A 26,390-nucleotide genomic window follows, 5' to 3' on the forward strand; every position below is an offset into this window, starting at 1 on the left:
GGTTTAAGCATTGTTGTGGATGAGAGTGAAAATCTGACAAATCTATAGGAAAACTCATTAAAAAAGACATAGGAAAACTCATTAAAAAAGACATAGGAAAACTCATTAAAAAAGACATAGGAAAACTCATTAAAAAAGACATAGGAAAACTCATTAAAAAAGACATAGGAAAACTCATTAAAAAAGACATAGGAAAACTCATTAAAAAAGACATAGGAAAACTCATTAAAAAAGACATAGGAAAACATGATTTTTCACACAAGGTGCCTTTCCTTCACTGGGTGGGAAATGTGTAAACCTTTTGGCAAAATGTTAATATATCCACTTCTCCAGCTACCACTGCACCAGTGCATAGGGCCGATGGAAAGACAGGATAAGCAGTCCATAAACTCAGACATAATAATCCAGTAGGTCCCAATCATAAGAACACAACCATAAGGCATTTCCCAATCAAAATGTACAACTATTACTTCCATTGCAAAAAAACATTTCACGTTTAGCACAGTAACCGGTGACAAAGTTTAAAGTGGAACTGACAGTTTTAACTACTTTGCAGATATCAAACAGACAATCATAATATCAGTCAAAAATATCAAATTCCCAGTTTATGCTAAAAAAACTACTTTATAAGAGGTTTTAAAAATAGGTTAAATTTGACTCAACATTCCATGACGTACACTAAGGCATTGTTGGCAGATATATGAATCATGCATTGAACTGCATCCATCTAATTCACCAATACATTTCTTGGTAGTCCAAAAAAGATTGCTATCAGGTTGTGAATCGCAGATGTAACTAAGGCTGGGATTGTCAATACAACCAAAATATCAAGGGCAACGATCACAAGTCAGTCATAATGTGGCTGGGAGGAGATTTTGGCAGGAGAGGATCGCCTACAATGGAGGCAGGTGGAAACAGCGCAGGAGGAACGGCGAAGTAAGAGAGGACAGCAACGATGTCTGGGAGGTAGGCCACAGAAACCCCAAGAAAAATTTGGGGGTCTGAGATTGGACAGATTGGAGGAGAGTGAAGAGAGAGAGCTGTTGGTTTGGCATAGTATGCACGGCATTCACCCTGAGGAGTGTGTTAGCTGTCCGATGCCACCTGTGTCAGTTCCTCGTACTCATCCTGAAACATGTGTTAAAGTTTCGGAACAATTGATGCCGGCTATACACACCAGGTCTCCAGTGTACTTTCACAACCCGGTGTGTCCTGTTCCTACTCCTCGCACTCTTCCTCAAGTGCGCCTCCAGAGTTCAGTACATCCTGTTCCTCCTCCCCGCACTCGCCCTGAGGTGCGTGTCCCCAGCCCGGTACGACCAGTGCCGGCACCACGCACCAGGCCTAGAGTGCGCCTCTGCAATCCAGAGCGTCCGGTGACAGTACACAGTACCGTAAAAACAAACTAGGTTTCCCCTTTTCATCTGTGGATTAATTGTTGGAGTAGAGCACATACGATTTGGTATGACTCAACATGGGTAAAAATTCTACAAAGACCCAGCAAAAAAAAAAAAAAGACATGCATTTCAGGTAGAATAACAAACCAATGTTTATCTCCAAGGACAAATGAGCTAAAAATCCATTAATGTTTTGTGTGTGTTTCAACCTGTCCCCAAATGAATATAGTTGGTTCACAGTTGGTTTTGGTATTTTAACCTGCGTACCATGGAAAGCATCTGGTGGGGATAGACAAAATCAACATGCAGATGCACACATGGAGCCGCAATGGTCAGCATGTTATTAGCATAAAATAAATATGCTATAGGCTATGCAGAGCCGTGGTCAGGTCCAGTCGGGCCTATCAGCTGTAGTTACATAAACCCGAGACCTGATGACAATCAAACAGGATCCGACCCAAGGGAAAAGTTTGTATTTTGGACCTGCTCAGGTCCTGGTTCAGGTCTTGGGTGACCCATTAAGACCTCTAATACATACACACTGGGCACACACACACACACAAACTCATCTTGTGTTGCTCTCTGGTAGATCCGTAACACAGGGGAGTCAAAATGGAAACATGAAATCAACCACACACACTCATGAAAACATCCCTTTAGGACAAACACAGACTTGACACCTTCCGACTGTGATCTTTCTACTACAGCTGTTGTCTGATAACACCTCTAAAACATACATCACAAGATCTCTATGCTTTCATCTGTGTTATACAACTATTAATTAGATTGCTGAACATGTCAGGACAGACCTAATCTCTTGTTTAGTCTCTTCACAGCCTTTCCTTCAAACCCTGGGCTCACACCTTGGACAGTCATTCAGTTCTTTATTATTGTGTGTGTAGGTTAGGTGTGTGTCCTTCCCTCCTCCAGGACAGGTCTTAGCAGAGCTACCATACCTTCACGCTTCAACACACACACACACACACACACACACACACACACACACACACACACACACACACCCACTTGAGGAGAGTTGAGAAACACCTTTAGTACCATTGTCATAACATATTCGCTCCCTAGAATCCAAGGGGGCATTGCAGTAGGCTACATGAATGGGCAAGTGACATCTCTGGTGAAACTGATTCAAGACTGGACCAAGACATGTGTTGCCTTGGCTACTGCATAGGTACGGCATCAAAAAACACATTCTGGACGTAACCAATGAATGGCCGGAGCCTGTAGAGCACGAGCGTACACACACGGTGGTACAGTGAGGTCGTGTGTGGAACAACAGCACATCTAGGTGAATCGTGACAGAGATAGGTAACTCGACGGTAAAGAATAACCCGAACACACACAAGGAAGGGACATTTTTCTGTCGATACTCACGCTTTTCTTCCTTAGGTGCAGTCCATGTTTCAACAGTCCCGGTAAATCCCGGATCTTCTGCCTTAGCTGAGTCTGGTCTCGAGCCCCGGTGTTTCGGTTATTCCACCGCCAGCCGCCGACCATACCATCTTCCCCACCGGACTCAGAGTCCTCCATGTCTGTCTGTCTCTCTCTTTCTCTCTTCTACTCCTGCTCCTCTCACACACAGATACACCAGCTACGGCTCATTGTCGCCTCTCTTATTCACACACACACCGACCTACACCTGTTCTGCAACAGACGAACCGCGCGCGTTAACGACCTACAGAGTTTCCGCTGCAGCACGCAACGCTGCTCCACCCGAATGTCCTCCTCCCTTGTACTATCAATGTGTTATGTGTGTGTGCAGGGGAGGGGGACTTGCAGGTGCAGAAGAACATCATTGCATAATTTCCATCTGTCAGACGTAGAGGAGTCGTAGCACCTTGCTAAACATCCAATACATTTTCGATTTAACATATCCCCGTTTTTTAAAATCCGAATGAGATTAATCTTGATAATATTAACACATTTAGGCTGCGTTTTTATGTTGACGAATGAGGGCCTGTGTATAAATGTTGTATTAAAGACTTGTAAATTCTGTCTTTTCTGTTGCATTTAGAAACAAAATGGTGGAAAGGACGAACTGGAGGCTACGTCATCGCCTCACCTGCGGCTCAAATTTCGATAGGTAAACAAAGGGCCATTAGGCTACACCTTCAGGTGTAAGTGTGAGAGCTATGAAATCTACTCTAAACCTACACACACACACACATACATACATACATACATACATACATACATACATACATACATACATACATACATACATACACACACAGGTCTGAGTGAATGGACTGAAGTCAATACAATAGGCCAGTAGGTGTGTGTTGTATAACTGAGATGTAGTGTGTTATCCTGATAAGAGTCTTAATCTCACATAATTGGCCATTTTCAGCCACTCTGATTACACACGCACACACAGCCCATTTCTAGTTTATGTAAGTGTATTTGAGTCTTTCACCCTACATACTCTCCGTGTCTCAACGTTGTCCCAGTGCACTCTGGGTAGTGGCTAGTTTGGATCTCACAACAAGTGCACAAACGCTGCATCCCAATTCTCCACACTTCTCCGAAAGCATGCACTTGCACACTCCCATCGTGGATTTAAAACCATTGGATTGGTCTAAGTATTGACTGGAGGGAGTTTCCACCATTGATAAATCCATGATGGAGTGTACACGTGCACACTTTGAGAGAAGGGTAGAGAATCAGGATTTAGCCTACGTAAGGCTATGGTCAGACCAGCGGGGTTAGGGGTCAGTTAGGCCCATACTCACTCAGACCAGAGAGATTTTGGGTTTAGGTGTTGTATGTGGTATTATGGCTTGGTCTGTATGTACTGTACAGAGAGCGTGGGGAGACTGGGAGAAGAGGGAGAGAGACTAGAGGAGGAGGGGTGAGAGAAAGAGCGAGAACAGGAGTAAACCTATTTTCCATCATAGAGCTCTTCAAACAAACTTGATTAAATATTGAAAAGTGCATGTGGCTACTGGGGCGTGGATACAATTCACTTCCATCTGAACACTGGAGAAAAACGAGTGGAGAGGAGGGAAAAGGAGAGGACAGAAGAAGGAATGGAGAGCAGTGGGGAGGAAAAGAGGATAGAGGAGAGAGCAGTGGAGAGAATAGAGAGCAGGGGAAAGGAGAGGTTAGAGCAGTGGAGAGCAGAAGAGAGCAGTGGGGAGAAGAGAGAGCAGTGGAGAGGAAGAAAGAGCAGTGGAGAGGAGAAGAGAGAGCAGTGGAGAGGAGAGGTTAGAGCAGTGGAGAGGAAGAAAGAGCAGTGGAGAGGAAGAAAGAGCAGTAGAGAGGAAGAAAGAGCAGTGGAGAGGAAGAAAGAGCAGTAGAGAGGAGCGGTTAGAGCAGTGGAGAGGAAGAAAGAGCAGTGGAGAGGAAGAAAGAGCAGTGGAGAGGAGCGGTTAGAGCAGTGGAGAGGAAGAAAGAGCAGTGGAGAGGAAGAAAGAGCAGTGGAGAGGAAGAAAGAGCAGTAGAGAGGAGCGGTTAGAGCAGTGGAGAGGAAGAAAGAGCAGTGGAGACGTTAGAGCAGTGGAGAGGAAGAAAGAGCAGTGGAGAGGTTAGAGCAGTGGAGAGGAGAGGTTAGAGCAGTGGAGAGGAAGAAAGAGCAGTGGAGAGGAGAGGTTAGAGCAGTGGAGAGGAGAGGTTAGAGCAGTGGAGAGGAAGAAAGAGCAGTGGAGAGGAGAGGTTAGAGCAGTGGAGAGGAAGAAAGAGCAGTGGAGAGGAAGAAAGAGCAGTGGAGAGGAGAAGAGAGATCAGTGGAGAAGAGAGAGCAGAGGAGAGGTTAGAGCAGTGGAGAGGAGAAGAGAGAGCAGTGGAGAGGAGGAGAGAGAGCAGTGGAGAGGAGGAGAGAGAGCAGCGGAGAGGAAAGGTTAGAGCTGTGGAGAGGAGAGGTTAGAGCTGTGGAGAGGAGAGGTTAGAGCTGTGGAGAGGAGAGGAGAGGTTTGTGGAGAGGAGAGGTTAGAGCTGTGGAGAGGAGAGGTTAGAGCTGTGGAGAGGAGAGGTTAGAGCTGTGGAGAGGAGAGGTTAGAGCTGTGGAGAGGAGAGGTTAGAGCTGTGGAGAGGAGAGAGAGCAGTGGAGAGGAGAAGAGAGAGCAGTGGAGAGGAGAGGATAGAGCAGCGGAGAGGAGAGGATAGAGCAGCGGAGAGGAGAGGATAGAGCAGCGGAGAGGAGAGGATAGAGCAGCGGAGAGGAGAGGATAGAGCAGCGGAGAGGAGAGGATAGAGCAGCGGAGAGGAGAGGATAGAGCAGCGGAGAGGAGAGGATAGAGCAGCGGAGAGGATAGGATAGAGCAGCGGAGAGGAGAGGATAGGATAGAGCAGCGGAGAGGAGAGGAGAGGATAGAGCAGCGGAGAGCGGAGAGGAGAGGATAGAGCAGCAGCGGAGAGAGAGGATAGAGCAGCGGGGAGGAGAGGAGAGGATAGAGCAGCGGGAGAGGATAGAGCAGGATAGGAGCGGAGAGGAGAGGATAGAGCAGCGGAGAGGAGAGGAGAGGATAGAGCAGCGGAGAGGAGAGGATAGAGCAGGAGAGGAGAGGAGAGGATAGAGCAGCGGAGAGGAGAGGATAGAGCAGCGGGGAGGAGAGGAGAGGATAGAGCAGAGAGGAGAGGAGAGGAGAGGAGCGGGGAGGAGAGGAGAGGATTGAGCAGCGGAGAGGAGAGGAGAGGATAGAGCAGCGGAGAGGAGGAGGATAGAGCAGCGGAGGATAGAGAGCAGAGAGGAGAGGATAGAGAGGAGGAGAGGATAGAGCAGCAGGGGAGGAGAGGAGAGGATAGGAGCAGCGGAGAGGACAGAGAGGAGCAGCGGAGAGGAGAGGATAGAGCAGCGGAGAGGAGAGGAGAGGATAGAGCAGCGGAGGAGAGGAGAGGATAGAGCAGCAGAGAGGGAGAGGATAGAGCAGCGGAGAGGAGAGGATAGAGCAGAGAGGGGAGGAGAGGAGAGGATAGAGCAGCGGAGAGGAGAGGAGAGGATAGAGCAGCGGAGAGGAGAGGAGAGGATAGAGCAGCAGAGGAGGAGAGGATAGAGCAGCGGAGAGGAGAGGATAGAGCAGCGGAGAGGAGAGGATAGAGCAGCGGGGAGGAGAGGAGAGGATAGAGCAGCGGAGAGGAGAGGAGAGGATAGAGCAGAGGAGAGGATAGAGCAGCGGGGAGGAGAGGAGAGGATAGGGCAGTGGAGAGGAGAGGATAGAGCAGCGGAGAGGAGAGGATAGAGCAGCGGGGAGGAGAGGAGAGGATAGAGCAGCGGAGAGGAGAGGATAGAGCAGCGGGGAGGAGAGGAGAGGATAGAGCAGCGGGGAGGAGAGGATAGAGCAGCGGAGAGGAGAGGATAGAGCAGCGGAGAGGAGAGGAGAGGATAGAGCAGCGGAGAGGAGAGGATAGAGCAGCGGGGAGGAGAGGAGAGGATAGAGCAGCGGAGAGGAGAGAGGATAGAGCAGCGGGGAGGAGAGGAGAGGATAGAGCAGCGGAGAGGAGAGGAGAGGATAGAGCAGCGGAGAGGAGAGAATAGAGCAGCGGAGAGGAGAGGATAGAGCAGCGGAGAGGAGAGGATAGAGCAGCGGAGAGGAGAGGAGAGAGCAGAGGAGAGGAGAGGATAGAGCAGCGGAGAGGAGAGGATAGAGCAGCGGAGAGGAGAGGATAGAGCAGCGGGGAGGAGAGGAGAGGATAGAGCAGCGGAGAGGAGAGGAGAGGATAAAGCAGCGGAGAGGAGAGGATAGAGCAGCGGGGAGGAGAGGATAGAGCAGCGGAGAGGAGAAAAGAGAGCAGTGAGGAGGAGAAGAGCCTTAAGCTTCTGATGGAACACATGAAGATTCTAAAAATGGAACAGACTGAGATGTTGACCCATTCTAGAAGACACACTATAAACCATTATCTATTAACCATAAATATTTTCCTCATTGTTACACACACACACACACACACATCAACATTTATTGGTCACATACACTGTTTAGCAGATGTTAAAGCATGTGCAGCCAAATGCTTGTGTTACTATCTCCACACACACACCATCCTCTCAGGTCTTGGGGTCAGTTCTGCTGTGGTGGGTGCAGAGCTGCAGTCTATCTCTTTGACCAGTAGATGTCCCTGCTCGACTGTAGAGGTTGAGGTCATGTATGGTTATCATTTATTTAGGTGAAATGCTTCATTGCCCTCTAGCGATCACTACTGGAAGACACTTATCTCACCAAATAGTGCAGCAGTGGTATGCATCCAGACAGACCTTTGATGTGTCTGTGACTAGTAGCGTCTCAGAGTAGGAGTGCTGATCTAGGATCAGGTCCCCTCTGTCAATGCAATTGTATTTATTGTGATCTAACAGGCAAAATTGATCCTAGATCACTCCTACTGTATCTCTCGCTTCCCTATTAAACCATTCTTTCTCTGCATCCCTCAATTTCGCCATCTCTCCTATGATCACAGCAACTCTCTAGTTACTCTAGTTATTATAAACTGCTGACTATGGTTTTCCTCTCCTAACTTTTACCCAGTCACACTCACCCTCTACTTACTGAAACAGTGTACTACTAATATTGTATTACAACGAGTCCACCACTAACTACTCTTACTCCTAGTCTACTACTAACTAGTCCTAGTCTACCACTAACTACTCCTAGTAGGGACTATGGGAAATGCCTAGTGTCTAGGGAAGTGTTAATTGCATAGGGGCTGTTTCTGGATAAGGGCCTACATCTCCCCTCTGTAGACACAGTCAGTGTTCAACTACTTAGCACAGAATCTCTGAGTTGAGTTTTTACACAGAGTCATGAATTGGAAGAGCAATACAATGGGGGGCAGAGAGGGGGAAAACATATTCTGAGAAAGAGATACTGTATAAATCAATGAGGATTTCATTAAGTGATTACGCAAGCTTCTTGACACAAGCCTAGTAGTTCTGTGGAATCGGAGCCCGTCACAGACTGCCAGAGTTTTCCGAGAATACGTAAAGAGAGAAAAAAACAGAGAATAGAGAGTTTGTAAGAGCATGAGAGGACAGGAAATAATGTAGATAAGGAAAGTGCAACTGGCTGACTAAGTTTATCAGAATATGCAGTTATAAATACAATAGCAACTTATGTGATGACTTTATATCCCCACCATTACACACATACTTTGATCTAGCAAAATTAGGGCCTTAAGTGTTCAGCTCTTCAGGAGAAGTGTCTGCATTCTAGGAGGGGGGAGACATGTGTTTTACTTTGACTCAGGGTCTCAGCCCCACAAGTAGACACTAACACTACAATTTAATACAAACAAAACTAACCACAGGAATGCTTTAATAACATAACAAACCTGAACTGATAGTGTTACATTAGTGTGGATATGAATGTGTCCTCGTAATAGGGTCGGTGTCAATTCCATTTAAATTCTAGTCAGTTTGGCGTACTTTCTGAATTGACTGGAACTGTGAAATCTAACCAGGGCAGATCTTAATAGTGAATTGTTGCTTTGAGAATGACACTTGAAACCGCAACCCAGCCGATTCCCAGGAAAGAATTCTTCAAACACTTATGCCTGACTAAGTATCATCCTGAGAGAGAAGACGTCAGGGAAGTCAAATTGTTCCCTCAAACACTGACAAATTGACATCATAGACACTGGACCTTGGACTTTCAATTGCCATGTGCATGGACATTTCTTATAGGACATCATGTTTAGGACAACCAGTGTGTGTGTGTGTGTGTGTGTCAAAAGCAGAATACTAGAATCACACAGCAAACCGCCACAGATGCAGGCCAAAGAACAATCAAAGATTCCATATAAATTCAGCTTTTAAAACTATAGGCCAAATACAAGCACCGTGGCAAACTAACACAGCAGTTGATTCACTCACAGAGCGGTGGCCAATGTTCGTTCGGCTCTACCTGAGCAGGGTTCATTAGGCTCTATACTACCTGCCCTGAGCCTGCATGCTGTTCTGTACCTTGTCACACCACCCTGGATTACTGACCTCTGCTTGCCCTGAGCCTGCCTGCTGTTCTGTACCTTGTCACACCATCCTGGATTACTGACCTCTGCTTGCCCTGAGCCTGCCTGCTGTTCTGTACCTTTTGGACTCTGATCTGGATTACTGACCTCTGCTTGCCCTGAGCCTGCCTGCTGTTCTGTACCTTGTCACACCACCCTGGATTACTGACCTCTGCCTGCCCTGAGCCTGCCTGCTGTTCTGTACCTTGTCACACCACCCTGGATTACTGACCTCTGCTTGCCCTGAGCCTGCCTGCTGTTCTGTACCTTGTCACACCACCCTGGATTACTGACCTCTGCTTGCCCTGAGCCTGCCTGCTGTTCTGTACCTTGTCATACCACCCTGGATTACTGACCTCTGCTTGCCCTGAGCCTGCCTGCTGTTCTGTACCTTGTCACACCACCCTGGATTACTGACCTCTGCTTGCCCTGAGCCTGCCTGCTGTTCTGTACCTTTTGGACTCTGCTCTGGATTACTGACCTCTGCCTGCCCTGAGCCTGCCTGCTGTTCTGTACCTTGTCACACCACCCTGGATTACTGACCTCTGCCTGCCCTGAGCCTGCCTGCTGTTCTGTACCTTGTCACACCACCCTGGATTACTGACCTCTGCCTGCCCTGAGCCTGCCTGCTGTTCTGTACCTTGTCACACCACCCTGGATTACTGACCTCTGCCTGCCCTGAGCCTGCCTGCTGTTCTGTACCTTGTCACACCACCCTGGATTACTGACCTCTGCCTGCCCTGAGCCTGCCTGCTGTTCTGTACCTTGTCACACCACCCTGGATTACTGACCTCTGCCTGCCCTGAGCCTGCCTGCTGTTCTGTACCTTGTCACACCACCCTGGATTACTGACCTCTGCCTGCCCTGAGCCTGCCTGCTGTTCTGTACCTTTTGGACTCTGCTCTGGATTACTGACCTCTGCTTGCCCTGTTGTTTGCCTGCCACCCTGTTTTTGCAATAAACTTTTGTTACTTTGAAATAGTCTGCATCTAGGTCTTCTCATGAGCCTTGACAGTACGAACTGGCCATGACGGACGTAGCAGACTGAGCGGAGTCCCAGGAGGTGTTCAGTGAGGCCCGGGCCACTTCACTTCCTCTGCACTGATCCTATGACTTTGTGACTGACCTTCTCCCAGGCACCACACCGCCCAGGGGACGACTGTACTCTCTGTTGTGTCCGGAGACCAAGGCTATGGAGACCTACATTGAGGACTCCCTAGCTGCAGGGTGTATCCGTCCTTCTCCCTCCCCACTGGCGTCAACTACCGGGGCCTCAATGACATCATCACCTCGGCCTTCGAGCCGCTCCAGGGAGCCACCGTTTTCACCAAGTTGGACCTGCGGTACGCCTACCACCTCGTGTGGATACAGGAAGGGGACAAGTGGAAGACTGCCTTCAACACGGCCAGTGGTCACTACGAATACTTGACCATGCCACTTGGCATTACCAATACCCAAGCTGTGTTCCAGGCCCTGGTTAATGACGTTCTCCGCAACATGTTGAACCGGTTTGTCTTCATGTACCTCGACAACATCCTCATTTTCTCCCACTCAGCCCAAGAACACGTTCTCCACGTCTTCCAGCGCCTCCTGGAGAACCAGCTTTTTCTGAAAGCGAAGAAATGCAAATTCCATCCCCTTCCTTGGTTACATCATTGCTGCAGGGAATGTACAGATGTATCCCGGGACGGTGAGAGCGGCCCCAGCCTACGTCCAGAGTGCAGCTGCAACGTTTCCTGGGATTTGTCAACTTATATTGCCTCTTTATCCGGGGTTAAAGCACCCTGGATTCCTCCCTGTCTACTCTCACCTCTCCCAAGGTTCCGTTCACGTGGTCCCCTGCTGCTGACTGGGCGTTCTGGAACCTCAAGCACCGCTTCACCACTGCTCCCATATTGGTTCATCCTGACCCATCCCGTCAATTCGTGATGGAGGTCGATGCTTCGGATGTCGGAGTGGGGGTTGTCCTATCCCAGTGTTCTGCCCTGGACCTCAAGTTACATCCCTGTGCCTTCTCCCATCGCATCAACACCAAGGAGAGGAATTACGATGTGGGAAATCGTGAGCTTCTCGTGGTGAAGATGGCGTTGGAGGAGTGGAGACACTGGTTGGAGGGGCGGAACATCCGTTCATTGTGTGGACGGATCACAAGAACCTGAAATATCTCCGCACTGCCAAGCATCTCAATTCCAGGCAAGCTAGGTGGGCCCTGCTTTTCACCCGGTTTAACCTCTCCCTCTCCTACTGACTTGGATCCAAGAATATCAAGCCGGATGCGCTGTCATGCCGCTATAACCCCACTGCTACACCCTCGGACCCTGAGACCATCCTTCCCACCTCGTGCCTGGCAACGGCACTCAGCTGGGGAATAAGGAAGCAGGTCTGTGAGGCACAGCGTTCCCAGCCGAACCCCGGGGGGCCCAGATAAATGGATGTTTGTTCCTGACGCTGTCCCCCCCTCGGTCCTGGAGTGGGCCCACTCCTCCAGGCTTACCTTCCACCCGGGCTCCCGATGGACCCTGGCCTTTGTGCAGCAACGCTTTTGGTGGCCTAACATGGTTCCTAATGTCTCCGAGTTTGTCACCGCCTGCACGATCTGTGTACAAAGCAAGACTCCTCTGCAAGCTCCGGCTGGTCTCCTTCAACCACTGCCTGTCCCTCACAGTCCCTGGACTTCTATCCCCCTGTCTGATGGCAACACCACCATTCTGACTGTAGTGGATCGGTTTTCCAAAGCCGCCCATTTCTTCCTTTCCCCAAGCTACCCTCTGCCAAAGAGACAGACCAGCTCATGGTGCAGCACATCTTGCGGATCCATGGACTTACGGTGGACATGGTCTCCAACCGGGGTCCTCAGTTCTCATCCCTGTTCTGGAAGGCGTTCTGCACACTCATTGGGTCGTCGACCAGCCTGTCCACTGGGCTCCACCCTCAGTCCAACGGCCAGTTGGAGCGAGACAATCAAGACCTGGAGACGACTCTTCACTGCCTTGTCTCCGACAACCCCACCACCTGGAGCCAGCAACTCATGTGGGTTGAATACGCCCGTAACACCCTCCCCTGCTCTGCCACCGGGCTCTCGCCTTTCGAGCATTCCCTGAGTTATCAGCCCCCGCTCTTCCCGGAGCAAGAGGAAGACGTCGGCATATCCTCTGCCCAGATGTTTGTCCACCGCTGTCGCCATACCTGGAAGAGAGCCCGGTCGGCTCTTCTCAAGACTACCTCCAGGTATCGGCAACAAGCGGACTGCCATCCGACCCTGGCTTTGCGTTTGGCTGTCCACCCGAGATCTGCCCCCCTGGGTGGAGTCCCTCAAACTTCTCCCCTGCTGTTCATCTTCTGTTGCCCCGTACCCTCCGTATACATCCCACTTTTCATGTCTAGAATTAAACCTATGTCCCACAGCCCACAGTTTCCTGTTTCCAGGCACACCCCTCTCCCCCGTCTCATCAAGGCCACTCCTGAATGTTTGACTGCGGGGCAGGGGATTCCAGTACCTGGAGGCTTATGGCCTGGAAGAGAGGTGCTGGGTCCCCACTAGGGACATCCTGGACCCAGGCCTCATCGCTGAGTTCCAACGCCGGTACCAGGTCTGCACCCAGGTAGGATGCCAGGTGTCGCCCCTAGAAGGGGGGGGGGGGTACTGTCACACCCTGATCTGTTTCACCTGTCTTTGTGCTTGTTTCCACCCCCTCCAGGTGTCACCCATCTTCCCCATTATCCCCAGTGTATTTATACCTGTGTTCTCTGTTGCCAGTTCGTTTTGTTTCATCAAGCCTAACCAGCGTTTTCCCCGTGCTTCTGTCTTTCTCTAGTTCCTGTTTTCTAGTTTTCCCGGTTTTGACCATTCTGCCTGCACTGACCCTGAGACTGTCTGCCGTTCTGTACCTTGTGACACTGCCCTGGATTACTGACCTCTGCCTGCCCTGACCCTGAGCCTGTCTGCCATTCTGTACCTTTCGGGCTGCTCTGGATTACTGACCTCTGCCTGCCCTTGACCTGTCTTTTGCCTGCCCCCATTTTTGTAATAAACCTTTGTTACTTCGAAACTGTCTGCATCTGGGTCTTCTCCTGAGCCTTGACAACTAGAGAATGTACAGTGCATTCGGAAAGTATTCAAACCCCTTCACTTTTTCCACATTTAGTTACGTTACAGCCTCATTCTAAAATAGATTAAATTGTTTTTTCCCCTCATCCATCTACACACAATACCCCATAATGACAAAACAAAAACAGATTTACATATCACATGTATTCCGACCCTTTACTTAGTACTTTGTTGAAGCACCTTTGGCCGTGTCACGATCGTTATATAAATAAATGGACCAAGGTGCAGCGTGAGTAGAGTTCCACATTTTTATTCAAGTGAAACTTCCCAAAACAACAAAGAATTAACAAACGTGCAAATACGTAGCGCACATAGGCACTATACAAAATCAATATCCCACATCGCAGGTGGGAAAAGGAACACACTAAGTATGATCCGCAATTAGAAGCAATGATTATCAGCTGCCTCCAATTGGGAACCATACACACACCAACACAGAAACACAACACCTAGAAACCCCACGAGTCACCCTCTGACCTATTACACCATGGAGAACCCCGAGGGCTCTCTATGGTCAGGGCGTGACAGTACCCCCCCTGTACGCCGGAGGTGATAGGGAATTGGCATGCTGTGATAGGGAATTGGCATGCTGTGATAGGGAATTGGCATGCTGTGACAGGGAATTGGCATGCTGTGGTAGGGAATTGGCATTAAAAAAAAGTAAAGAAAGAAAGCAAAGCAGACCTGACCTTATAACTTCAAATAATTTTTCAAAAAGATGAGAATGTCTACATAGTCTGGGAGAGGGTCGACCTCTTTGCAGTCACTATGGCCCCTGCTGTGGAGAATACCCTCTTGCTTGTGTCCTTGCTCATAAAGGTCTCCCCGTAAAGCTCCTTCGTGGCCAAATGTATTTTGTGGAGGAGATGCCTCTGAGTCTGCTCCTGTTGGCTCTGTGGCTTGACCCTGCAGAAAAAAATGACTTGATCTATTAAACTAATTATTTATTTTCATATTTCATAGAACTATAATTGTATAAATAACTTTTAATAAGCCATTGTAATTCCACATTTAAAATGGATGATTCTAATAGCAATAGCATTGACTAAGATTCGACTGCAGTATATTTACTATGTAAGTAATTCACTCTTATTTATTGTTTTACCTCTTCAGTGGCCACAATCTCAGTGGTGAGCTCACTGTATGTTTTCCAGCGTAGGGCAGGGTCTAGTTGAGGAGACAGGGACTTGAACCTTGGATCCGGTGCAGTAGATCTATGAAGGTAGTCCTGTACATTAGGGGGGTATCTGGGGTTCAGGTCCTCTCTAATGGCAGCCTTGGCATCTCTAGTGATGGTGTGGTCTTCCTCACTTGGGGACATGGATTGTAGAATCCTTGTTTTCAGAGGTAGGATCATAGACACAGACAGTGCCGTTTCAGTGCTCAATTATGATATTTTCCTGTTCATAAAGATCTGGCACGATCTTCATACTGAAGTGGGTGCGCCAGGGGATTTCGTAGCGTGGCTCAAGCACTTTCACCGTATTTTAAGTTTTGTTTTCCACAACATAATGTGGACTCATGTCTGCAGCGATAAACATCACAATAGATTTGGTGATGGCATTAGTCTGGTCTGATTCTGCAGGAAAGGGCTGCTTAAATGTCGCAGTGAGAAGTTGTTGTTTCTTGGCTGAGTTGGCTCCCGTCACTGACACACCAGGCTGATGACGCTTTAAATGTGTGGCCATGATCATACCGCTTTCTTGTGGCACAATGCCTACACACCGTAATGGTGTTGTCCACCACCCTTCTTCCGTCATCATACTTGACAGGGAAGCCAAAATGCTCCCATACATGAGACTTGAATGAAGCGAGAGGCTTTTCCAGTTCTTCAGCTTCACCGCTAGCCATGGCTGTCACTGCTCTTTTTTCTTCTTTGCAACGCAAGCGTCCAGGATTGATTCGTTGGGATTCAACATGCCCCGTTCACGTGAACAGTACACGCAACCGCTTTAAAAAAAAATTCAAATCAACCTTCAGGCGTCAGAGTAGAACACAGCACGCATCTATCTGTCTTGTCTTTATCTTTTCACTGCAACCCTGCATCGAGATTTAGGGAATTATTACTTTAAAAAGTAACAGCGGCAGTAAAACCGTAAGGATCACCCCCCACGTTTCGGCACCCATGTGAACCGCCGATCAATTGCAAAGTTTAACCATCATAGTGTGAAATACAGTTTTACTGTCGCTGTTACTTTTAATAATTCCCTAAATCTCGATGCAGGATTGGACCACTAGTCTGAATACTTCTGTAAATGTGATATTTCCATTTTGTATTTTTAATACATTTGCAAAAATTTCGTAAAACCTATTTTTACTTTCTCATTATGGGGCATTGTGTGTAGATTGATGGGGACAATGTTTTATTTAATCAATTTTAGAATAAAACTGTAACGTAACAAAATGTGGAAAAGGTGAAAGGGTCTGAATACTTAATGCACTGCATTAATGTCTTTCGAAAAGAAGGACACTTAAGAGGGGTTTTCTGGGAATTTTCTTAGTGAAGTGAAACTGCCCCATGATGTTCTCAACCACTAGACTTGTTGCGCCCTGATGACAGCACAAAACAGCACTATTAGATTATGAATAATTTGTGGGTCTGGGGTGCAGCCCCATATTACAAGACAACGGACACACCTTTATTCCTCTCTCCTCACCTCTCCTCTCTTTATCTTGTCTCTTCCTCCCTATCCTCACATCTCTTCTACCTCTCATTGAGTTGCATAAATATACAGACTACAAGAATGAACGGAACTTAATTCTTGAATTTGATTAAACACGTGCATTGAGAGAACTACCCCAACCTTACATTCTAGATTATTAGGCTTGATTACCTGTCTGAGTGTTCCATGGTGCAGAGTAGAGACCTGGTGTAACATGTGTAACGTTACAGGTTATATGATGACAGAGTAATATCTCTCCATTAGAGACTTCCTGTAGTAATATTTTTGTAAGTTCTGTCCCAAATTGCACCCTATTCCCTTGTTCACTACTTTTGACCAGAGCTCTAGCCCCAAAGTCCTAGCCCTGGTCAAAACTAGTGCACTATGTAGGAGTAGAGTGTCATTAGTGACTAAGACAATATCTCTGACTGATAATGATGGAGTGATGATAAAAAAGGAGAGGGGAGGGGTGAGGGGAAGGAGATGAGGAAACACTTGTAATGTGTAAGTTTATAAATGCTTGCGCATGTAGCATTGGTCAGACAAACAAGTAGCCTACCAACTTCAGCATCACTCAAGAGTCACTGGACACAGCACCGACAAAACAATTAACTGGGACATGACTTCTACACACTGTAAGTCGGACGTCACACTATTCTACCGTTCTACCTGGTCAAATAAACTGGGTTGTGTTTTGTATTTTATCACTAACTCCTCTCTTGCTCTCCTCCTTCATTCAGACCTCTCACTCCTCTCGGTGCTCGTGGTGATGGTAGTTAACGGGAGTCCAGTGCCCAGCGCGCCTGGTTGGACCTCTGGAGAGGAGCTCGCGGTCGAATCGTTCTCTGGTGAACCGGGCGCGCCGCCGATATGGGCGAACGTGATCAAGGTGATCAAGCTGCTCGTTCAGGAAGTGATCAACTTCCGAGACCAACAGGTGAGTTGTTTTACATGTACTTTGTATTATATTGTAAATGGCTCTTCAAACGTTGTTAATTGAAAACAACAATACTAACTTTGAAAATAATAAATTAAACCATCTGAAAAGTATAACTTTTATTCCTCCTTGTGTTGTAGTTTGTGGAGGAGTTTCAGAAGCCAGTGGAAGAGATGTCATCATTCATACAGTACCAGGTCCCTTCCATCCCCACACACCTCTCCAAGACCCCCTGCTCCACCTCAAACTACAACAAGGTATAGATAAAGTTGAATGAATGGCTAAGACCTGTGTCTGGAATTAAGTCCAAATCATGAAGCCAAGCTATTCCTTTTGTGATCTAAATGAAAAATCCTAGAAATTAAACCTTGAGGCAGCATCATGCAGACATCTTTACTGGCTGACATTTTGAGTCTGGTTTCTCTCCTAGTTTCTTCCTTCTAGATGAATCTAGGGATCACTTTTTTTTGTTGATTAATTGATTGAAAGTATTTGTTGTCCCCTCCTATAGGAGGCATGTCTGCAGAAGATCAGTCATGGTCTGCAGGTGTATCATGTTCTTCTCCAGCACGTTCAGGCTGAATACCCACAATCCACCCTGTTCCCCTCTGTCATGCACCAGACTACTGTCTTGATAGGCCTGTTCAAAGACAAGGTATGTAATAGTTATATTATGTTATAGTACTACTTAAATACAATCATTATACTACTTCATTATACTACTTAAAGGTGCAATCTGCAGTTGAGACAATAACAAACCTCCTCACCGCCACTGTTTTGGTAAAGAGCTGAGGGATGGGCCTGGAAAAATGTAACTATCAAATTCATAGACAGAGCTATGGATGCAAGGACTGACCATCCATGATATCAAAATTAAATGTAATTTTTATTTTATTTTTTATTTTACAAACATTGGAGTAAGAAATGACTACATATAATTTATTTATAGGTCCTAAAATGGATGAAGCAACTGTAGATTGGCCCTTTAAATACCCTTTTCTTTAGAAAGTTGACTTTCATTGTGGGCAGATTTTCCCAGACTTGCTTTAGTTCCACCAGATACCTAAAATTGAGCAAAATCTTGTGACACATCAGATGACCTAATGTATCATGTCTTTCTCTAGATGAAGGCTGCTGAGGTAGTAGAGGACCTGTCTGCCAGTGAGAGGGAGCGTGTGCTGGGTGAGGTGTCTACAGGGATAGAGTGGGAGAGGAAGACCAGCGTTCACGCCATCCTTAGGGAACTACGTCACTTCCTAGTCGACACCAACACAGCCCTCCGCGCATGGAGAAGAGGGGCGAAGGCTGCCAGTAACCATGACATCACTATGGTGGGCAGAGGTGTGTTAGATCAGGCTTGGAGTAAAAACCTGCACTGATGTCTTATTCTCTGAATCAGCTGTTTATTTTTATTTATTGAATGTAATACTTGACTGAACTTCAAAACACAGTTATTTATATATTTATTCATGTATTTATGGTTGAGATGAAAAATGTATTGAATTTATTTAATCTGATTAATTTATTTGATCTCGAGCAGCTTTGTGCCTCTTGTACCCAACTTTCTAGAAACTTGTTATAAAAATACATATTTTTATATTTTTTATAGCAAATAGTGTTATTTATTTTCACACAAATGGACTCAATGTATTTTTCTAATTATGACATGTTGATGGATTTCAAGCAGACTTAAATGTATCTCTTAGTGCCTTTACAGTACATTAGTGACTACATTGATTGTGACTACTACTAGTTTGATGGTTGTAGCCTTCAATTGTCCAATTAACAACCAACCATATTAGCAAACTTATTTCATTTCAAACTTGACATTTCTCTAGTATAGGCTATTTATCGTAATAAACTATATCAGCAAAATGCCTGCGATAAGTGATCAGTATGGTCGGTGTCGATAATTGTCAGTTCATCGTCCCAGCTCTAACTGTGACAAATGTTTTGGATATAAAAATGAATAATAAATGGTATCTGAGAGAATAGAGAAATGTGTTGCTCATATGTTGTTCGCCAAACATTGTTTCAACAAGATGGTTATTTTCACAACATGTGGTCATCACAAAAAAAAAATCAATTTCCACTTATCGGTAGGTGTCATTCTGTCAGCAAGACGCATACATTAATTCAGGCGACAAGAAAGCGTTGACTCAATGACAATCGCCAAATTACACTTTTTGGTATTTTTTAACAGATGCTTTTTTCCATTTATCAAACGGCACGAGTGCATGGAATCATTTGAGTGGACGAACATGCGAAGGTAGCCTATTTTAAGTTATTTCTTTGACAGTAGCAAGGTTTCCATCCAACTGGAGAGATTTCGTTTTCCCACCAGTGGTGTTTTTCAATTAAGTTCTCATATACTGAATAAAAATCTAAAGTTCAATGTGTTTCCATCGCATTTTCAACTCTACCGATAGTTTTGTCACAAAAACTGTTGCGTTAAATAGCAAATGTGCCTACTCTGGTCTGGTGTCATGCGCTCTAGCCAAAAGCTCGCAGATACAGTGCGGGTAGGCTCGTCTACATGAGAAATTGATTCAATTAATTAGGGGGGACTATCTACACACAATACCCCATAATGACAGAAAATACAGGTTTTTAGATTTTTTTCAAAATTTTGTATTTATTTATGCAGTATATCAAATTTACAGAAGTTTTCAGTACTTAGTTGAAGCACCTTTGGCAGCAATTACAGCCTTGAGACTTCTTGGGTATAACACTACAAGCTTGGCACACCTGTATTTGGGGAGCTTCTCCCATTCTTCTCTGCAAATCCTCTCAGGCTCTGTCAGGTTGGATGGGGAGCGACACTGCACAGCTATTTTCAGGTCTCTCCAGAGATGTTAGATTGGGTTCAAGTCCAGGCCCTGGCTGGCCCACTCAAGTACATTCAGAGACTTGTCCCGAGGTCACTTCTGCGTAGTCTTGGCTGTGTGCTTAGGGTCATTGTCCTGTTAGGTGAACCTTCGCCCCAGTGTGAGGTCCAGAGCGCTCTGGAGCAGGTTTTCATCAAGGATCTCTTTGTTCCGTTCATCTCTTTGTTCTTTGCTCCGTTAATCTTTCCCTCGATCCTGTCTTATCTCCCAGTCCCTGAAAAACATCCCCACAGCATGATGCTGCCACCACGCTTCACCGTGGGGATGGTGTCAGGTTTCCTCCAGAGGTGACGGTTGGCATTCATTCTGACCAGAGAATCTTGTTTCTCATGGTCAGAGTTCTTTAGGTGCCTTTTGGCAAAGTCCAAGCAGACTGTCATGTGACTTTTACTGAGGAATGGCTTCCAGCTGACCACTTTACCATAAAGGCCTGATTGGTGGATTGCTGCAGAGATGGTTGTCCTTCTGGACGGTTCTCCCATCTCCAGAGGAACTCTGGAGCTCTGTCATTGACCATCGGGTTCTTGGTCATCTCCCTGACCAAGGCCCTTCTCCCCCGATTGCTCAGTTTGGCCGGACGGCCAGGTATAGGAAGAGTCTTGGTGGTTCCAAACGTCTTCCATTTAAGAATGATGGAAGCCACTGTGTTCTTGGGGACCTTCAATGCTACATAATTATTTTGGAACCCTCCCCCAGATCTGTGCCTCAACACAATCATGTCTCGGAGCTCTACGGACAATTCCTTCCACCTCATGGTTTTTGCTCTGACATGCAGTCAACTGTGGGACCTTAAATAGACAGGCGTGTGCCTTTCCAAATCATGTCCAATCAATTGAATTTACCACAGGTGTTCTCCAATCTAGTTGTTGACACATCTAAAGGACTATCAATGGAAACAGGATGTACCTGAGCTCAAATTTCAAGTCTCATGGCTAAGGGTTTGAAATGTAAAAAAATAAAACAAATACATTTGCAAACATTTTTAAAAACCTGTTTTTACTTTGTCATGGGGTAGTGTGTGTAGCTTGATGAGGGAAACAAATGATTTAATACATTTTAGAATAAGGCTGTAACTTAACATGAGAAAAAAGTCAAGGGGTCTGAATACTTTCCAAATGTACTGTAAGTGATTTCATCTGTAGGCTAATAAAATGCACATTTTCCCAAGTCGTAGTTCGAGGACCACACACCATAACATCCCGTGACTTCAACTTTACTTCGATATGGGTTATCATATAAATATTTGCGCATAAAGGTGTTTCCACCACCATTTCTCACAAAATTAATTTTACAGACACAAAAAGATCACTTTGTCTAGCGTATTTTGCTTTGTCGACATTTGGAAAGTTGACCGATAAATGTTCTGTTTCCATAAGGCCAGTCATGACATTTTTTGCCCGACATGTACTTTACATAAAAAGGTTGGATGGAAACATGGTTAATTAATAAGATGAAAACATCATGACTGGTTGTGTTAATGAGAAATTAAATAAAATGTTTGTTTTTTTACCGTTTAACAGGTGGCTTTAGGCTACTATTAGTCCCATAAAAATGTATAAGTTCCATGAAAAATGTCACAGTATAAATCAAAAATCAAACCAAACAAACAGTAATCTCTCAAAATGTGATTTATAGACAAACTCAGGTACATTTTTAACCAACAGGCAGACATTTTATACAGGATGATTTAAGGTAAATAGACAAACACAGATCCATGACCAAATGAAAAGACTAGGTTTTACATGTTTCCAAACTGACAGGAAACATAATGAGAGAAAAATGGTCCGTCACCAAGCAGTAAAGGTACAGTTTCAGAATAAGATGTCCATCCCACCATTTGGTGTTTCAGAGTGAGAGGGAATTCAGCGCTTCAGGTCTCCGAGCCAAACGTGAAGTAACAAAGAAAGTTCCAACCAGCCTAAACTTTATGGGCCATATAGAAATTGTTGAGGGAAAGATGGCATCCACTTCCGTGGTGACAGCTGGGAGTCACATGACCATTGTGGGAGGAGGTGATTGGGTGGGTCAGGGTTGTCCTCAGCCCCACAGCAGACTGGAAGAGAGAAAACAAGGTCAGAGGTTACATTTTGTCTTAATGGCATGGCCAGAGATGGTAGAGAAAGCAAGACACCCCACTCCCTCATCTAGGGGGTGCCACAGAGTGAGACATCTCACTGTCAATTTTTTTCTGGCCGGGACAGGTGGGCACAATAAGTAGAGCAGAGCCAGCTATTCCCTCTCTCGTGTGAGCATGTCAGATATTACTGAGGAACCATGATATCAGGCAGGAAAAGCATGCTCACACGTGAGTAGAAACACCCACTTAGACAGTAACCATGACCATTTCTTTCAATGGAAAACAGCCTGAGTAAACAATCTTATTTATGGTATTGCTACCTATTCCCTATATAAATGCACTACTTTGACCAGAACCATTGGCACACTATTCCTTATGTATTTAACTACTTTGACCAGCGTCCTGATACCGTATTCAAATCAAATCAAACGTTGTCACGCACCGAATACAACAAGTGTAGACCTTACCGTGAAATGCTTACATACAACCCCATAACCAACAGTGCAGTTCAAGAAGAGTTAAGAACATATTTACCAAATAAACTAAAGTAAAATAACACAAAGTAGAACAATGAGGCGAGCATAAAAGGAATTAAGCTCGTCTGGTAGGCTTGAGTCACTGGGCAGCTCGCGTCTGGGTTTCCCTTTGTAGTCCGTAATAGTTTTCAAGTCCTGCCACATCTGACGAGTGTCGGAGCCAGTGTAGTAGGATTCAATCTTAATTGTGCATTGACGCTTTGCTTGTTTGATGGTTTGCAACATTATGTACAAAATAAGTTACAAAAAAAAGTTACAAACAAAAACAAACCAAATAGCACAACTGGTTACGGCATGTACAACATCAGCCAACTTAACATTCCCTGTATCAGATGGCCAAACCAAAAACAGACAGACACACACAGAGATGGACCGACAGACACAGCGCACCTCAGGATGTTGGGCTCCGGCATACCAGGATCCCCCCCTCGTGCGAAACCTGTACATCAAAAACAAAAGAGAGCAGAGATGAAGAAAAGCAAATCGTTGTAGAAACATTAATTGCACTCCAGAGCTTCGTTTTTCAAAGCCTGCGTAATGTGACGTCTGTTCGTATCAGAGCGGTTTCCAATAAAACAATCTCAAACACAAGTGATGTAGTTATCTAGCATCAGTAGCGTGTTCCTGAGAAGAGGTGAACATGCCTGTTGCGTGGCCAGCTCTTGACGTGTCATAACAATCCGAACTGGAGCTTTAGACGGACAGCTTTGGGATTTCCCCACCCACCTCTCTCTCTCTTTCTCTTTCTCCGTCTCTTCGTCCGCCCCAATCTCTCCCTCGTGTTTCCCCGCCCTCTTATCCCTTTTAACCAGCAGTTCTCCCTGTGGTCCAATTAAGATGTCCGGGAAGGAAAGTGAATGTTGGAACTGACTACCCTAATAGCTAAGACAAAAGATGACCGGCTAAAAACTGTGGGTGTCAACGAATGGTGGCAATTAACATCTAGAATCTTCTGGAAATTAACTGATTATGACAGCCAATATTCTGGTCAGAAGCAACCCTGACTGTTCAGGGTTGGGTAAATTGTAGGCGTTAGAGACTAAACACGTCAGGGTTGGGTAAATTGTAGGCGTTAGAGACTAAACACGTCAGGGTTGGGGTCAGTTCTAATTTAAGTCAGTGAATTCAGGAAGTAAACTGAAATTCCAATTCAATAATTGAAAAACATTGGCTTCTCAGTAAACCCAAAATTGAGAAAATATTATTCCAATGTTTTTCTATTAGTTAATTTCAAAATGCCAATCCTTCCTGCATTAATCGACTTCAATTCAAACTGACCCCAACCCTGGTGTTGAGTCTCCAACACCTACTATTGGACCTGAGAGAGGGGGAGGGGAATAGAAAATAGCAGCAATGCTCTATGAATTAACTCATAAGTCACATTTCTGTTTCTGCAACACTTCATTCACTCATGCTAGAACATTGCATCAACATCCTCATTCCTGACACATGCAGACATTCTGGGTTTCCCCATCACTTTCTCTGAAGGTAGTTAGCGTATGTGTGTGTGTGTACTGTGTAGCCATGCCAGCTTGTGGCACTCAGGGTTTCCCCAGTGTAATTATCTCCCTCCCAGAGAAGCTATAACTATTTCCTTCCTACCCTGGAGCTAAATGTAACTACTGATCAGGTACCGAAACTGGCAGGGTCCTCCGTGGCCTACCCTGGGCTAGCTGTGGTTAGCATTAACATTAGCCCAGCCTGTAGCAGGTTGATGACAATAGCAATCTGCACTGGTCTATGAATACAGGTCATGATGCACGCATACACTAACCCTCAGTTAGCACATAGAGGGAAACACACTTGGAAAGTAGGGACGCAGTTAGAGGGAGAGGGGTAGAAAGTGAGAAGGCAGTAGGAGAGGTTGAAGAAGGAAAGAAGTAGAGAGATGTGTTGCTGGTCAGAAGGCAGAAAGTCGGGCTCACAGTCTCATGAGGTAGCCCTGCTTGTGATTTAAAAATCAGTCTCACCCTCGACCCAAGAAGGAATTTCCTATTGGGTTAACGAGTGAAGATTTTGTTTTCTCCCCTAGCACTACACCACTGATTCAAATAAGGGTAAACCCATTTTAATTCACTTTTTGAAGGCCTCTTTTGAACTTCACCAAATCTTCCATACCCATTGTAGAAGCACTCATAAAGTGACTTTGGACCTGAATGCCAAAACATTTTAGAGATAAAGGGGCTGAAAGTTGACCCATTTTGCATACCCCACCATACCATAAGAGATCCATGTAATCACTGGAAAAGATAGATGGTTGTAAAAGCATTTTATAGGTTCTGGGGGGGAAAATCATATTTTGTTATATAAAATTGAACTTTTCTCCTTTGACATTCAACATCGATTCATTTAAAAGGTCACTGGTGTACCAGCTAAATTGCAGTGGTCTGAAGGGATGTAAATTCTATGAAGTCTATTTTATGATTGAAATGACACCTACCCTGTATTCAAGAGCATGTTGTGTCTCAACTGGCACAACACAAAAACCTCAAATGATGTGAACTAGGGTCGAAGAAACAACAATATGCTGATATAAAAAAAAATGAGTTTACACGTTTTTACATTATTGACATAAAATGTTTAAAAAATGCCTATAATAAAATAGTTTGACAACACTAAGCTTTTAAATTATATCAAACGCAACCGTTTATATTTTCGAGTGATGAAGACAGATTTCTCATGGTATGGTGGGGTATGAGGGGTTTGAGCCCCTTTCATCTCCTGAATGTTTTGCCCTTCACGTCCACCTCTTCAATGGGCAAACGTATCGAAAGCTGTTTAAATCTAAAGGGATGCTGTCAAAAAGTTATTGAATTCCAATAGATTTCCCCATAGTCAACTCAAAGTTTCGATTATTTTTTATCAGCTCTGTAGTGTTAGGGCAAAAGTTTGGGAAACGCTGTGTTTATGGTTAAGACGTTGGTTTCTCCCGTGGGAGATCTCACCCGAGAAACACGCAAAGCCGCACAAACACACCGACCAACAGCAGGAGTCCCAAACGTGTGTTTTGCCTAATTTTAGTTAGCTAGCTTCCCTTGACAGCTGGGGTGTTCCTGCGGTAGCTAATTCAGGAAATGTCTCACTGGCTTCGTTTCCCCATTCACACCACTGGCTATCACCGACCACTGTGAGCTAGCTGTGGTTTAGCTGTTATATGACAGAGTCCCCGTGTCACACTATGGCCACAAATCTCCATACATTTTCGGACGTTGTTTAGCTAACCGAAATTGGGAAAAACATAAGAGCTGATTATGCAATTCCAAATGCATGCAGTGGTCGCGTTACACAAACGAGGTTCCCCGAACTTGAATTTGTTAATCATAAACAAATCTCAACCTTGCAACATACCACAACAGTCCAAATACTGTCACTTGGACATATCCCCCTACCCGAACTGCTATCACTCTAAGCTAACCGACTTGCCACATACTGACCAAGGTAGAGCACCGTGGGGATGAAACCCCAGCGGATGACGAACTGTCCGGCCTGAAACACCGTCTGCAGCCGTTGCTTGGTCTCTTTGCTGAGCTTCGCCATGGTAGCTAGTTGGTTCACTGGTTCTGGTTCTGAAGGACGTGAAAAAGAGGAAGCCGACGCATTGCCGTAAAGCGTGGCAGGTGGTTTAGATTTTTTGCGATAGTTGGTTCAATCAGAAATATGACGAGCGCCACTTTGTGGACGCAATAGGAAATGTTAATCTGCGCCTACAGTATCAACATTACGCCTAAAATTGTCATAAATACACATAAATACATACATACACAGATGGTTGCATACTTTCACTCAGATGTTTTGGATTGAGAGCTTGGCAGTCATGTTAGGATGATAGTAAAA

The 26,390-nt window shown here is 45.6% G+C and overlaps 3 protein-coding genes and 1 long non-coding RNA gene across 7 annotated transcripts in view; 1 reads left to right on the forward strand and 3 right to left on the reverse strand.

Moving 5' to 3' along the window:
- Positions 1-3,465, reverse strand: part of LOC118371858 (rap guanine nucleotide exchange factor 5-like) — a 91,459-nt gene extending 87,994 nt beyond the window's left edge. For both annotated transcript variants that reach the window (XM_052472392.1, XM_052472391.1), the window contains exon 1: positions 2,790-3,465. In XM_052472392.1, the coding sequence (XP_052328352.1) occupies positions 2,790-2,945 (156 nt within the window). In that variant the 5' untranslated portion in view covers positions 2,946-3,465. The remainder of the gene's footprint in view (positions 1-2,789) is intronic.
- A 9,349-nt stretch (positions 3,466-12,814) lies between these two features.
- On the forward strand, positions 12,815-19,039 carry LOC118371869 (interleukin-6-like). 3 transcript variants are annotated; one of them, XM_035757503.2, is made up of 5 exons: positions 12,815-12,949; positions 16,859-17,055; positions 17,196-17,312; positions 17,567-17,710; positions 18,180-19,039. In XM_035757503.2, exons 2-5 carry the CDS (start codon positions 16,888-16,890, stop codon positions 18,432-18,434), a joined length of 684 nt encoding a protein of 227 aa, XP_035613396.1. In that variant the 5' UTR covers positions 12,815-12,949; positions 16,859-16,887; the 3' UTR covers positions 18,435-19,039. The 3 variants fall into 3 exon arrangements, with proteins under 3 accessions (XP_035613396.1, XP_035613394.1, XP_035613395.1); XM_035757502.2 differs by lacking the exon at positions 12,815-12,949 and adding an exon at positions 16,565-16,753; XM_035757501.2 differs by lacking the exon at positions 12,815-12,949 and having other exon boundaries at positions 16,564-17,055.
- Positions 13,690-15,796, reverse strand: LOC118371870 (uncharacterized). The gene is made up of 2 exons (XR_004823099.2): positions 14,561-15,796; positions 13,690-14,361 (listed from the first exon to the last, which is right to left on the reverse strand). It is a non-coding gene; the product is annotated as an uncharacterized LOC118371870 (long non-coding RNA).
- A 2,514-nt stretch (positions 19,040-21,553) lies between the features above and the next one.
- Positions 21,554-26,170, reverse strand: tomm7 (translocase of outer mitochondrial membrane 7 homolog (yeast)). Its single transcript, XM_052472394.1, has 3 exons — positions 25,991-26,170; positions 22,947-22,995; positions 21,554-21,996 (listed from the first exon to the last, which is right to left on the reverse strand). The coding sequence occupies exons 1-3, from the start codon at positions 26,091-26,093 to the stop codon at positions 21,981-21,983; spliced, it is 168 nt and encodes a 55-aa protein (XP_052328354.1). The 5' UTR covers positions 26,094-26,170; the 3' UTR covers positions 21,554-21,980.
- Between the last annotated feature and the right edge of the window lie 220 nt (positions 26,171-26,390).

Source organism: Oncorhynchus keta, chromosome 20 (assembly GCF_023373465.1).
Source record: "Oncorhynchus keta strain PuntledgeMale-10-30-2019 chromosome 20, Oket_V2, whole genome shotgun sequence".
Lineage (NCBI taxonomy): Eukaryota > Metazoa > Chordata > Actinopteri > Salmoniformes > Salmonidae > Oncorhynchus > Oncorhynchus keta.

Bases quoted from the DNA above. Each gene is read 5' to 3' on its own strand.
- LOC118371869 (XM_035757501.2), top strand. From the start codon at position 16,738: ATGACTTCTACACACTGTAAGTCGGACGTCACACTATTCTACCGTTCT. The intron at 17,313-17,566 runs GTATAGATAAAG...CCCCTCCTATAG, and splicing joins CCACCTCAAACTACAACAAG to GAGGCATGTCTGCAGAAGAT. The intron at 17,711-18,179 runs GTATGTAATAGT...GTCTTTCTCTAG, and splicing joins TAGGCCTGTTCAAAGACAAG to ATGAAGGCTGCTGAGGTAGT.
- tomm7 (XM_052472394.1), bottom strand. From the start codon at position 26,093: ATGGCGAAGCTCAGCAAAGAGACCAAGCAACGGCTGCAGACGGTGTTT. The intron at 22,996-25,990 runs GTCAGTATGTGG...TTTGATGTACAG, and splicing joins CCCCACGGTGCTCTACCTTG to GTTTCGCACGAGGGGGGGAT.